We start from the raw sequence: 15150 nt of genomic DNA on the forward strand, positions 1-15150 counted from the left end.
TCAGACAGTGTTAAACCATCAAAATTACATGTTTACTGCTTATGAAATTCCCAGATTTTATATACCAGGAGGTTTCAGGATTTTTCGTGGCAAGGAGCCCTAAACAATCCCCTTGTGAGATCAATTTATTATTAGGCTTACATTATAATATAATAAAATATAATTATATAATATAATATTTAAGTATTTTAACTGATATACAGTATCATATCAGTTTAAATGCTTCCATATGTTTTAATATATTATATAGTGAAAACAAACTGAAGCATTTAAACTGATAGCTAAATATTTTTAAGAAAAGTGAACGTTAACTCTTTTATAGTTACACAGCACCACCACACACAATAATCTATTTAAACGGAGGTATATCACTGATGTATTTTGAGTTTGCAAGCTACACCTGTGGTGGGTGTAATTGTAAATGTCTCAGAGTTTTGTTATCATTCTGTGCCCATCATCCGTTATTTCCACCACTTTTCATTAAAACATGGCGTTTTATTTCACATTTCTTTTCGTTTCGCGTTGCCTCTCATGTTGATGTATTTAGTCCGCAAACATGACAGTATTCTTACCGCGACTGATTTGGCTCAGGGCCAGCCAGCTCACACGCGCTCAATCGTTCTCTTTTTATCAAACCTGTAAACCGCATTCACCGGTTCCAACACTATAGCGACAATAACTCTATGGCGGTTGTCCAGAGCACTGCAATTATTTCTCATTCAAACTGCTACAAACATTTTCATGTCTGTTCTCTGCGCGGCAATTATTTCTTCTGCGCGGCCGCGCACGCGAGCAGCTTAGAGAGAACATTGCCAATCAGCATTAGAGGGTGTATGATGGTAGAGGAGAGAGAATGAGCAAGAGGAAAATTTGAAAATAAGAAGAAAAAAAAAAAACTGCAGAAGGAGAGATGGGACACGATACAATACAGCTTAAATGAATATCACTGGAATGAAGGATTATGACTGGGCAAGCGCTTTAGGACCGCGTTTATATTAGAAAAGCTTTCCAGCGCTGGAGAGAGCTAAGCGGGAAGGCCTGAAAACAGATGTGGAGGCTGCTTTGATCCGCTTCTCATGTGAGTAACACTGGGTTTTGATTGTCTGGAGCTGCTGTGCTGTTGGACACTAACAACAAACTCTTATTTGTATTTACTCTTGAGTACTGTACGTTCATTTTTTGCAATTCCTTGTCGTTCGTTCATCAACTGCGCTTTATTTTTCGTGAAGCATTTTGTTGCGCGTCAGTTGTGATAAACAGACATCCACTCGCATTGCGTGTGTAACAGAGGCCAGATAGTGAGAGTTTTGCAGTTAAACCACTGCACACTGATGACCGCTAGAGAATGAGGTGTTTAGCTCATTGTCAGTGTACTCATCTCGCATGCCAGCAGCGATCGGGCCGGGGTTCGAGAGCGACTCAGAGCAGGGTGGTCAGTATTGGAGTGTGAGTTTTGGAGGCGGAGCAATGAAGAGAGGAGTGAGTTTGTTTGGGTTGATTTCAAATATCAACAATGTCCAACAGCGTTGTTGAAAAAAATACATACCACACCTTTAAATAAAACTACCCAGTAGGTTGGGTCAAACCTTTAACCCAGCTTCTGAGTCAAAACAACCCAATCACTGGGTTTGTCCATTTTTAATCCAACTTACACCGTGTCCTAACCAGACGTGACGCAAAGGTGTCTTTTCCATGTTAATCAGATTTTTTGTCCTAACCAGCCGTGACGGTTACACACTAAGACTCTATTTTAGAAAAGGTTTCTATCTTTCAGCTGGAACTTCAACACAAAGTATGATAATGATAATCTCAGGTGCTTTTTATGTGCTTCATTTAATGTTAAAAGCATCTAATGTGAGTTTGACTATCATTTTGTGTGTCTTTTATAGCCGTACTGAAAGCAACATGGACAATTCACCTCAGATCTTCAAAATAAATGAAAGGAAACAAGAACGTTCAAACTGTCAACATTGGAAATAGAGAAGTGTATTCTATGACAAAGACTGTTTCAGTAACTCAGTATGTTTTTCTAATAATTTTAAAATGGTGTAATATTCATGCATTTGATTATGTAGCTACTTATTCATTTGGTTGTGAGTGGCGGGAGCTTGCCGAGAGACCCCGCCCACACGCTCTTCTGATTGGCTGTGATTTTTTATTGACTTTATTACGTCTCATAAGCGGTCGCGTCTGGTGTGGACAGACAAACTGTTTGTCACTGGAATCTTATCGCATGGCATCTGGTTAGGACACGGTGTTAGCTTATTTTTAACCCAGCATTTTTTTAGCCCTGCACATGACATGCGGACAAAAATATAGATATCATGGCCACAAATTAAGAATTAACTCTTTCATTTAGTAAATCGTGGCCACGATATAATAATTTGTTCCTTTGAGTTAGTAAATTGTGGCCACGTTGTACTAATTCATTCACTCTTTTTGATTTGACTAAAACAAGGGAATTTATTATTAAATCATGCTGATGTGTTAGTAAGTTGTGGGAATGATTTGTTAATTCGTGGCCTCAATATCTATATTTTTGACCGCATGTCCAGCGCTATCTCACAACCAATTCGTACGTATTTTATGAGGTGGCTAATTGGTACGAATCCGTAAGACTCATACAAATTCACACGATTTGGGGTTAGGGGTAGGTAATTTGTACGAATTCATACGAATTAGCCACCTCGTAAAATACGTACGAATTGCCGTGAGATTGGGTTGGCATGTCATGTGCAGGGCATACACACATTTTAAGTTATCAAGAATTCAAAATGAAAATTTCTTGTTGTTTTTTGCAATATTGCAGTGTTTATTATAAATGATTTATACGTGCGCATCTTTCTATTTTTTTTTTTATTCATGTGCCCTTGTAAACTTTAATCAAAATAACTTCCCCTCCCTCTGCAGCAACATCTCTTCTCTTCCTTGATGACGAGGGCGGGACAACCTGTCACTCACATGACATCACAGCAATAGCAAACCACAATGATCCAACCAATTCCCGATGGATAAAATCAATTCCTGCCCTACATTTTTACATTTTGGCTTGCTTAGTTGGGGACACTTGACATTTGACTTGACATTTGATATTCAACAGTGCTTTGATCTGCCTGCATTGACACTATTCTTTAAGAGCTGCTGTGCAGCCAAAATTATGTACCAGTTATCAACTGTAAAGCTGCTTTGACACAATCTGCATTGTAAAAAGCGCTATATAAATAAAGGTGACTTGACTTGACTTGACTTGACATTTTGTCTTGTTTGCGAAGCCGTTTCACTCGGATATATGTCACAATAGTGAAGAAAAGACTATCGCAACTTCCGTTTCATTCCAACTTTAACAGAGGCCACTATAAAAAATGACCGTGATTTTAACAGTAAAAGACTGTAAAAATGCTGCGGTGAAAAACTGTCAATTGGTTTACAGAAAGTTTCCGTACTAAATACGGTAAATAACTGTAATAGATCTAACGGTACATTTAATGTAATGTTACGGTAAAATACTGTTAAATTCACAGTTTTTGGAAGTGAAAAATAACAATTCATTGTAAAATTTACAGTGAAAAACCGTAAATTGACATTCCCACAATTCCCTGCGTGACACTTCACATTTGATATATTCACACTCTAAAAAATGCTGGGTTAAAAACAACCCAAGTTGGGTTGAAAATGGACAAACCCAGCAATTGGGTTGTTTTAACCCAGCGGTTGGGTTAAATGTTTACCCAACCTGCTGGGTAGTTTTATGTAACTGAACTATTGTTTAAAAATTACTGTATTGTTTGTTTAAAATGAACCCAAAGTATGTTGTAAATTAACATTTATTAATATATGAACATGTATTAAGTTTAATGAATAATAAAACAAACATTTAAACATTAAATTGCCTATTAATAAATGTTTACCTTTTGATTATTATTGTTGCATCTAGTAATTATGTGTCTGATTTTTAATTTCCAACCTATTTTGGGTTCATTTTAAACAAACAATACAGTAATTTTTAAACAATAGTTGAGTTACATAAAACTACCCAGCAGGTTGGGTAAACATTTAACCCAACCGCTGGGTTAAAACAACCCAATTGCTGGGTTTGTCCATTTTCAACCCAACTTGGGTTGTTTTTAACCCAGCATTTTTTAGAGTGCAGTTATGTACATTAGGGTTTTATGTTACATCTAATGTTGTTAAATTAATGTTTATTGCATTTTTAAAATTTCATGCATGTTACCATGATGGTGTTTAGTGTGTGTGTGAATGACACTGTGTGCACCTTCTATATATTAGTATTGTCCTCCTCAGCTTGTGAAAAAGCTGCTTGTGATGAACTTTGATTCATCATGTGACTCTTATCACCACTGTGTTTGGTGACTGTCAGTGTATTATAAAGGTACAAAACAGATATTAGTACTTCATTAGGTTGGTAAATTAACATTATATCAGTTAATGAAATACGTTATTTTATCGTAAATTTAACAGATTTTTTTTTACGTTGCTACTGTATTTTTTACGGTAAAGTTCTGGCAACCACAGCTGCCGGTTTTTTACCGTAAATTTTACTGGGATTTTTTTTACAGCTAGTAAGGAGCTGTGTGAGTAAACCTCACTCCCCTGGCCTCAAAAAGCACACTAGCAACTGAAAGTAGCGTCCTTATTAGCATGTCCACCTCTCATCCCGGTGACGCTGGTTTGAATTCAGCTCGGAGCAGTGTGAGTAGGACCAGTTTCGCTGCCACAGAACAAATGCTAGAAGTCCTGGGAGGAAGTCCCCTCTAGCTCCTAGAAACATCCAGCATTTAAATCAATATTGTAAATGTGCTGTTTGTTGTCCTCACCAAAGTTGAAGTAACATCCTTGGACATAAGTACAGTCCCTAAATCTGCTCTCCCACACATCTGCTGGCAAAAACTCTATTTAACTCACTCTGACAAGCAGATGGTTACACAGAGGCATTCACATACAGTACAAACAGCGTAATCTATATTCAGCTGCTGTTTTTAGGAAACCTGTGAACACTCTCTCCCCTTCACACACACACAGTGTATGTGTCGCTTCATTGTGAGTGTTTTTCCAGCATCTTCTGTGAAGAACTGGGTCAGCTCCGACAAGACAGACAGCATCAGGATCTTTAGGAAGGGAATGAGACTGAGAGACTGACAAGTGGATAGAGTGATGGCAGGGGAGAGGAGACAAAAGACAACCTCCCATTCTCTAACCTGTTCTTAATGATGGCTGTATCTAATAAGGAATTATTTTCTCCATTCCCAGCCCTGGGAAAATGTCACTTTGAGGTGTAGTTGAGATGGGTGAGGTGTTTTCAGCTTTAAAATGCTCCTCACGCACGTCGGCTGCGGTGTAATGCCTTCAGCTCGGTGAGAATATCCCCATCAACTCCCTTAATGGCCCAGCGGATACACTCCACTGCCTTACACACCTGCAACACACATATCACAACAGCTGCTCTGGTGCTTGAGTGCATGTGTGTGTGTGTGTGTGTGTGTAGGGTGTTTAAACAGGTCCAACTAAGCCTTTACTTCAGCTTGGCAAAATGTGTTTTTTAAGACAATGGAAATTTTATGTAGCCAAAATGAAATAAAAACTGCTAAATGCAGTACAGAAGGTTTCAAGCCATGCCGTACCACGCAGAATCATTCCATACTGAAGGGAACCTCTGTGTTAAAAATGACAAAATTACAATAGAAATCAAATCATGTGAATTATGTGAAACACAAACACTTCTATCAGCTGTTCTTATTTTTTTTCATACACTTTTGGTTGTACTGTTCATTTTTTGTAAAACAGTGGAATATAAAGACAGTCTGTCATCTTTCAGTCAGTTTCCTGTACATTGCACATTTCTCACTGCATTTGTTGGTGTGTTCATTAAAACATCTAAAATACAAAGCACATCAAAGTTGAACTGTCAGTCTGTTGACTTTGAAATATCGGTGTACAGTCACAGTTCCCTAGTGTTATTATTTGCCTAGGTACAAGCTAAAATTATGTGTTTACTGTAATGGTGTGCGACGTTAAAATTCATTTATTTTTACAACAGATGCAATGAAGTCGTATGTCACTAAAACAAAATGAAAGTGAAAGCATCTCAAATGCATTTTAGCACTTAATTCAGTTATGCAGTAGCTCTTATATACATTTTGCTGTTGTTTACAGTGTTGGCACCTGACACTTGTTAGATAGATAGATAGATAGATAGATAGATAGATAGATAGATAGATAGATAGATAGATAGATAGATAGATAGATAGATAGATAGATTGATTGATGATTGATTGATTGATTGATTGATTGATTGATTGATTGATTGATTTTAGGTTGAAATGTGATGATCTCTGTCTCTGCAACACCTGAACTGCAAAAAACTTAGATGACAAGATGAATTCACCATGATCTATTCAGTGATCTAAGAACAATATAAAAGGAGCATTTGATCTCAGTCATTGTGAGCAACAGTACAGAACAGATCAAGGATCAGCGATTCATCCCTAGGGTGCAATCTCAGACACCTTCACAAAATAACTGATCTAGGTATGACTTTGTTGATTTGGCGTGTTTTGTAAATCTAGTTCCAGCTCTCTGCAGCTGATTCAGGCTCTTCCAGTTCTGGTTTATGTAAGCAGTGTGCATTGATCACTCCTTGAGTCAGAATTTCTAATAACTGAATGTTCTCAGTTGTTTTATGCCTCTTTAATCTGTTCTTTTTGACTGCTAGAGTAATGCACTTTTGACTACTGATATTCAAAAATACCGTCGACCTGCTGAGTGCATAGAGATGTTCCTGTGAATGTATCAATTTGAGCTCAGGTCATGTGCTGTTTATTTGAGACACCAGAAACATCCACTCACAAACAACAATCAGACTGATAAAGTACTGCACAGATGTCCTAATGCGACAGGATACTGTGTGAACGAACACACACACACATTGTCCATTTAGACCTATGAATATGACCTCTGAAACAGAGATTCTCAGCCAGGGGCGCCCAAGGATATACTGTATATATACTGTAAAAAAATGTTCATAATTTTAATTTTAAAACACTTTTTTACACTCTAAAAAATGCTGTGTTAAAAACAACCCAAGTTGGGTTGAAAATGGACAAACCCAGCGATTGGGTTGTTTTAACCCAACGGTTGGGTTAAATGTTTGCCCAACCTGCTGGGTAGTTTTATTTAAACCAACTATTGTTTAAAAATTGCTATATGGCTAGCTTAAAATGAACCCAAAATAGTTGGGAAATTAAAAACCAGATGCAATTAGAGGCAACAATAATAGACAAAAGGTGAATGTTTATTAATAAGCTTTAATATTTAATTAATATAAATGTAATAGTTTAATAGTTTATTAATATAAATTTATTAATAAGCAATTTAATAAATGTTTATTGTTTAATAATTATTCATTGAACATTAATAAATGTTCATTTCCAACATACTTTGGGTTAATTTTAATTAAGCAATACAGTAATTTTTAAACAATAGTTGAGTTAAATAAAACTACCCAGCAGGTTGGGCAAACATTTAACCCTACCGCTGGGTTAAAACAACCCAATTGCTGGGTTTGTCCATTTTCAACCCAACTTGGGTTGTTTTTAACCCAGCATTTTTTAGAGTGTACTATGGTGAAACCCTGTTAATTGTTTAACAGTAAAGTCCCTTACTATATACGGTGAATGACTGTAATAAATCTAACAGGACATTTCAATTTGTCAATTTACATTTTTTCAAATCTATAAACTGTCAGTCTAAATCAATGTAAAAACTGTTAATTAACAGTATTTTATTGTAAAATTATTGTAAAAATTATAATTAGTTCAATCCTTAACACTCTGAGGTCTGAGGGTATCGCCGGCGATACCACCGTGGTTTTTTTCTTATCAGTGTGAAAGAGACTCAAAATACTCCGTCAATGTTGCACATACAATTAGGAGTTATACACCATTTTAATCTGTGGAATATCTTCTTTCATTTGTGTACACTCAGAGTAAAAACAAAATGTTGTGCTTTTTGCAAAATAAAGAAAACTAACATGATGCGTGATCTCTCATCTCCCTCTGAACAAAGTCCAATCTGATAGTTCTCAGAAAATGAACTGTAACTTAGTGAATACTAATCACAAAAAAATTAGACTTATGTCTAAAAAAACATTAAGATGTCAGGTTTTAAAACATATAAGTCAAATCGAAAACAAACCTTCTGTGTTTATGTAATCTGTATGAAAAGAGAGCCATGTCAGAAGTCTGTGATTCAGCTCATTATCCGCTAATGCTATTCAAACGCAAATTCAGTCAATACATGCGTTCGTCATCTCAATCGTGTATTTATTGTCTTCAAAAGTGTTTTGAAAAACCAAAATGTTGCAGCTGTATTTTTCAGGGTTAAGTTCTGGCAACTTTTTTTTTTTATCGTAAATTTCACAGATTTTTTTTTTTTTTTTTTTTTTTTTTTTTTATAAAACCCTAACAGTATAGGGTACTTAAAATTAAACATACATAACATAATAAATACATTAACATATATACACACACACACACACACACACACACATATAATAAGGCTTTCAATATGTGTGTTGATATTTATAAAGACAGCGGAATAACGTTCTTCACAAGAACAAAATGCTCCGTTCTATTTTTCTTATATAACATCTCAGTCAATCAAAGCACAGAAACCAATATTTCAGTAAAACAGTATAAATTAATAGACTCTATATTTATCATTGACATTTATGCATTTTAATCCATATTGACTTTTTACATTTTATCAGTTCTTTCTGGTTCTCGAATCTGATTGGCTGAGAGCTGTGTGATATTCTAGTGATAACAGCACTCCTACCTTTTCACCGTTTGTATCACTCCGCTTGAAGTGACCGTCATGGCGGCCGAGCAAATCCACCGTATTTTTTACAGCTACACTTGTTGTACCATGAACTGTAGTTTTAAGAGTTTTTTAGGCTATAATGTAGTTGTTTAGACCTGAAATATGTGACTCATATTTAATCATAGCGCCTATTTTACAATTTATTTAGAAGTTTTCAGAATGCGAGCTCCAGGCCGTCAGCGGCCGTTCAGAGCTCGTGTACCCGCCGAGAACAGCTTCATCTCGGGATTTGCGGCTGGCTCTTATAGTGGTTAAACACGAGATATAATTCATTTTGGGTACATAAAACAGGAAATCTTTGGTCTTATGAATCTATTACTTGTTAACAATAATGCTAAATAACTAGTATGAGTAAAAAAGAATACATTTCTGGTTTGAGATGAAGGTGTACTCCAGCCTTACTGATGGGGCTATGGGTGTACAGTACATAAGAATAAAATAAGTCGAGAGACGTTGTCCTAAAATATATAGGTAAATCACAAACCGGTCCAGACAGAATCTGAGTATATTTTCAGGGTGGTGTGCATAATGAATTTAAACTGTAAGCAAAACCAAAGTTCTCCAAAATATTTAATAAACTAACACGCAAGGGGCAGAACAAATTCAGAACTGATGCTGGGAAATCTGCAGAGAGATTTCCGGGCGCAGATTCCGTGTGGACCTGGTCACGGCTGACAGACAGAAAATGAAAGATTCCCTCTTTCACACACAGGTCAACCCATGCAAATATTCACACACAGAGCAGTCAGTTTATAACGGTTAACAATAATAAATCATATTTAGAGAATTCGAGTGGGAGGTAAAGAGAGAGAGACTGAAAGAGAGTGAGAGGGAAAGAATGATAGGTAACAGGAATTTGTTGTGAAGAATGATGGCAGGAAATGCTATATCCTCTCCCACATAATCACTGAGACACACAGTTCTCCCTGGCCCTGTGTTAATAATTCAGCACTTAACTACCAGTAAAACACTCACACACATGTGGGAGTGAATCACTTCCTCTGTCCCTTCTCTGGAATAAAGAAAAGCAGCATCTGACAAGAGAAAAGCATTCCTCAGATGCATTCTTTCCTCAGGGTGCTTTCAGCAATGCCTATAGAGCTCAATTGATATTAACAAAACAAACCTGCTCGGCCCTTCGAGTGCCCGTCTGGTGTCTCTCACGGACACACTGCATGCCCATTCCAGTCCTCAAGAAGCACAAAAGCCATAAAAGCATAAAAAAGACAACAGCTTCCTATTATAGTTGACTGTGTCATCCTGAAGAGCGCATGATGCCCAAACCAGCCTTGGCACTTTTGATAACTTCTCAGAGAACAGAAAAATCAATTGGAAGTCATCCACAAAAGCCAGATTAAGAGATGAAGGCAAACAGGCAATGCACGAAAGAGTTATGATCCTCCCCAGGGAAACCCGGCCTGGAAGTTGTCTGTACTCCCTGTACTTTGCCAATAATGAACCTATGGGGTTGCACAATGCCCGTTTTTCCCTGAAGAGACTTTTCAATTATTTCTAAATCTGTGGACTGAGATTCGCTGTTGATTTGACCACGCCGTTTTGGTAAAGCACAAGCAGAATTTCTCAACTTAATCACAGGTCTGTTCTGATACAGGACACGGACAGGAACTCATCCACATGAATGAAAATGCACAAGATAAAAGAAAATACGATACAGACAATATTAAATAAAATCTGTTTGGGTCACTACATAAAAATTTGATTTCAGACTCAATGTTTTTAGGATCTGTTGGACACAACCGGGTGCCAGTGCACAGCGCAGATGTCTTCAGAATCAGAAGGCACATTTATTGGCCAACGAATGAGTTGCTCTTAGTACTTAATGGTTTGCTCCAAAGGACAAACATGAGCCAAATAAAACATCCATTTCAACACAACCTGAGGGTGAGGTGACCGCGGGGCCACCAGAGATGGCACCGGGTGCTCTGTCCACCTTGGCACACCATCTATGTTGGCAAACAGCAAAGACACGCAGCCAAGAGGAGAGAGTCGGGATGTAGATAGACAAGGATGCAGCTCTTTCCATCTGTTCCCAAAGCATCACCAAGCATGAGAGCCACAATAAGAGTAACATCCTTTCCAAGAAAGCAGACACTATGGATGAAAATGAGCACTGGCTGCTTAAGAGAAGTTCTGGATATTAGACGTAATGCATCTTACCTCCAGACCTGGCCGAGCTGCAAGATGTGGATGATGGACTGGAAGAGCCACATGCACACTCTGCAGCATTTCCGCGTGCCGTTCACAGGCTGGGTTCTGCCGCTGCCGCTCCGCCGGTCGCTGTCCTTGGTGCTGAAATCGCATCCGTCCCCAGTCGGGGACGCGCTCATCTCCGAGTAATCGTACACGAACCACCTGAAACTTAACACCTGAACCACCGCGGAGGGAACCACCACAAACACTAACGTGAGCCCGAACCACCAATAGTCCCGCCTCAAGTAGTAGTCCGCTGCCAGCCACAGGTCGGTGGCTCCGTCGGAGAAGAAGACCAGGAGGGCGCACAGCACCCAGCAGCAGTCCAGCAGCGAGAAGCGCTTCTCGGCGTGAGGGTGCAGAGGAGCCGCGCTCTGCTCAGGGCCAAGCAGACACCGAGAAGCGCTCTCACACACGGCTGCTCCATCCGATTTAGCGGCCATGTTTGTTGTAGAAAGAGAGTGGGCAAAGGAAAGCGAAGTACAATGAGAGGGGAGGGGGATGTGTGTGCTGGAGAGTGTGTGCGAAAGCTCATGGGAGAGTTGGGGGAGAGAGAGAGAGAGAGAGAGAGAGAGAGAGGAGGGGGTGTGTGTGTGTGGAATAAACGGACAGACCTCGGGGATGTAATTGGTTTGTGCTGGGATACAATCAGCCTTGTTTCACAAACATTTCGTTGGAAGGACTACAGAGATATGCAGCATCTTTTGAAACGTGTTTTTTCTTTTCTTTATAAGCGACCGAAAGCTGTGGAAATGCAGATTTTATGCAAGTGAAATGAAATGAATGACAGCTTGATCCAACCATATTTAAACCCCATAGTCAAATGAATAATTCCTCTTTAACTCTAAAATGCATTCATGGCGTCCATTTATTGCTAAATTGTCCACATAAGTGTTATTTTAAAACAGTTTTTGTCTGGATCCAGGAATTCCTTAATCTTCCTTAAAGGATTCATAAAAAAAAATAATAAAAAATACTAGCCTAATACTGCACAATGTGAAATATCATGTTGATATTTATATTTAGTAAGACAGTAAATAGAAATGTCGAATTCAGAAACCCTTTTTATTAGCAACACCATGGGCTGTTAAATGAACTGCAGTCATTGCTCGTGCTTGCACTCGTGCACAGGTACACAGCCCTGCACATGACATACATGCACAAAAAAGTAAATAGTGCATACATTTACTAATTCGTTCCCTTGATTTATTGCACGCAATTCACTATTTAGTTCCCTCAATTTGCTAAATCATGTGCACGATTTACTAATGATCGCACAAATGATTTATAAATTGAGGGAACAAATTTGTGCGAAAGATTTAGCGTTCTATTTTTTTCCTGCATGTCATGTGTGGGGTTCCGTACACACGTGACACTTACTGAACATGACTGCGTTCCACTCCACTTTTAGACGTGCACTCGCAAACTTCCCTAAGCACTTCCCGTTGGGAGAATCCCTGCTGCCATTTTGAAGTGCGTTTCACTTCGACGAGGGGAGTTTATATGGACAGACCCTAGTCTATGGAATCAAAATCACGCCATATAGTTTTGCAAAAGAAAATAAAGTTTGAGGAAAAAAAAAAAAAAATTGTTTTGCAAACAAAAATTAAGAATCGCAAAAGAAAAAATAAAGTTTTGAGAGAAAAAAAAAAATTTGCAAACAAAATAAAGAATTGCAAAAATTAAGATGTAAAAAGTTAAAATTACAGCTGTAAAAGAAGCTTATGGAATTTGATCCTATTTTATCTCTGCAACAGATATTTTCCATGATCACACCTACTAATTCATTTACAATGCTCCTTTTATTCTGCGCTTCAGTCAAGTGCGAGCTCGTGATACCATTTTCCCTTTGCGCTGCAGTTTTCTGTGCGTTTCACTTCATGGCACTGTTTTGACGTGGGGTGGAGTCAAGAAACTGGGGCGTGTTCAGCGGGCCTGGTCACGCCTTCCTCCAAGTGACGTCATCTGCTCGAGACGCAGATCAGCACAGATGAAGGCAATGGCCCTGTCCCAAATGGCACCCTAAACCGTCACAGTCTTCCTCCGCACAGTCCGCACTTTCACGACGTAATGCCGCTTTGACTGCCGGGAAAGTCCTCTGCGTAGCTCACAGTCTCGCCGGCTCAGCAGAAGTGCGCATCGAGGGCACATACACAGCAAAATCTCCAGAGTTAAATCAACTCTGCTCAGAGTACATATGGTTCCTCTCTAAATAGTGTTAAAGTACACTGAAGCAGAGTTAAAGTTAATGAGATGATAAAGCAATTAATTAAGTTATGATTGTGCATTAGTGATGAACACCTGCTGTTAACAAGCAGAATCACTGAAGAGATAAGAAACACAAGAACTACAACTGACTTCAGTCACAGCCTTATTAATTGCTTAATTATCTCATTGACTTTAACTCTGCTTCAGTGTTACTTTAACACTATTTAGAGAGGGACCATATGTACTCTGAGCAGAGTTGATTTTAATTTACCCCACCACAAATGAATGTTTTTGAATATTTAAAACACCCCAAACACACCTATATACATATAGAATGCTGCATTAAACATATTTGTAAGGGAAAAAATTAAATAATAAATCAACTCCATTGGGGATTCCAAGTGATGAAGGGCTTAGGACGTTCCAATTCAGCCCATTGCAAAGATTGCACCAGTAGTGGGCACTCATGCAACGTAAGCAATGACGCACATCCGAGTCAACGAGACTGAGGGAAGTTAGCAAGGGAAGGGCATTAAAAAAATGAACCAGAATGCAGCCCTGGATCGAAGCCACTAATACAATCTCTGACACGATTCAATGTCCCGATATAGCCACGGCTAAGTTTTTTTTTTTAGTTCTTTGCTCAGAAGTAAAAAGAGAGCTACATTTAGATGAATATCATCTCAATAACAAAATAAACACACAACAAAATGACAGCAGTGAGAAAGACGCAGTTAAGAAAGCATAGTGGATATGTTTGCACTCTGCATCATCTCGACAGATAAGGTCATTAAAATTACACTGTTATGATAGTTTGATTATAAAGTATATCTGAGAGTATAGACTATAGACAGAATAGCTCTGTACTGCTCTTTTGGCATCATCTTGAACATTGTATAATCATTCGTTTCATGTGTCACTGAAAGGAAGAGAGGCTCTCGGGAGTGCGTGTAAACGTAACATAGATTTTCCCGGCAAAAATGTCCCGACACATAAAAATCAGTCTACATGCTTTCATGGACAACTTACGAGGAGGTCAGGCAAGGTCTCGTTGTTTAAGTTTTGTTACAAGCTATTCACACATTGGCAATAAAAAAGCAATAGGCCTACATGAAAATTCTTACCTATAGCCCCTTTAACAGATCCTTTTATTCATAGTGATTTACAGTATACTTGCCCCGCTGGAGCAGCCTGCGGTTAGACACACACAATCTTTAAAAAAAAGAGTAGCGTTATAAAGAAAATGCATCTAATTTGTATCCTGTTTATCATTCTTGACCCATTTATGCATTCTAAGGGGAAAATTTAACTACTATAGGGTAAATGTATTTTAGCTGGTTGTTTATAATTCTCTACAGTCATAATTAAAGAGTGCAGTTTTAATAATTGTTTGTGAAATTACTGATGAATAATTCATTAAACTAACAGAGCTGTTCATTTGTGACGTCATTTGTAGGCCAAACTTTGAGGCTAATTCTCCATGGGTACCCTCGAAGAAACAAAAAGCTGTTCGAATTTTATAAGCATGTGCACTCTTTAAAGTAAGTTATTCATATAATGGCATATTGTTCATACCTCCCCCTATAGCAGCTGAAATTTTGCCATTGAGATGACTTGGAAAAAGTGTCCCAATCAACATGAATTCACCCTAAATTTTGATTTTTGATTAATAAATAAATAAATAAATAAATAAATAAAACAAAGAATAAAATTCTTTTATTCCCTCAAAAAAAAAAATATATATATATATTTTTATTATTATTATTATTATTATTATTATTTAATATCAGTTTTAGATTTAGGAGTATAAAAATGAATGAATGAATGGGAATG

At 37.9% G+C, this 15150-nt stretch overlaps 1 protein-coding gene across 1 annotated transcript in view; it reads right to left on the reverse strand.

Annotated features, from left to right (window-relative positions):
* The window catches only part of xkr7b (XK, Kell blood group complex subunit-related family, member 7b), a 90494-nt gene extending 78576 nt beyond the window's left edge, over positions 1 to 11918 (reverse strand). Inside the window, exon 1 of the mRNA XM_048178898.1 lies at positions 11077 to 11918. Within this exon, the coding sequence (XP_048034855.1) occupies positions 11077 to 11552 (476 nt within the window). The 5' untranslated portion in view covers positions 11553 to 11918. The remainder of the gene's footprint in view (positions 1 to 11076) is intronic.
* Positions 11919 to 15150: the final 3232 nt, after the last annotated feature.

Source organism: Megalobrama amblycephala, linkage group LG24 (genome assembly GCF_018812025.1).
Source record: "Megalobrama amblycephala isolate DHTTF-2021 linkage group LG24, ASM1881202v1, whole genome shotgun sequence".
Classification (NCBI taxonomy): Eukaryota; Metazoa; Chordata; class Actinopteri; order Cypriniformes; family Xenocyprididae; genus Megalobrama; species Megalobrama amblycephala.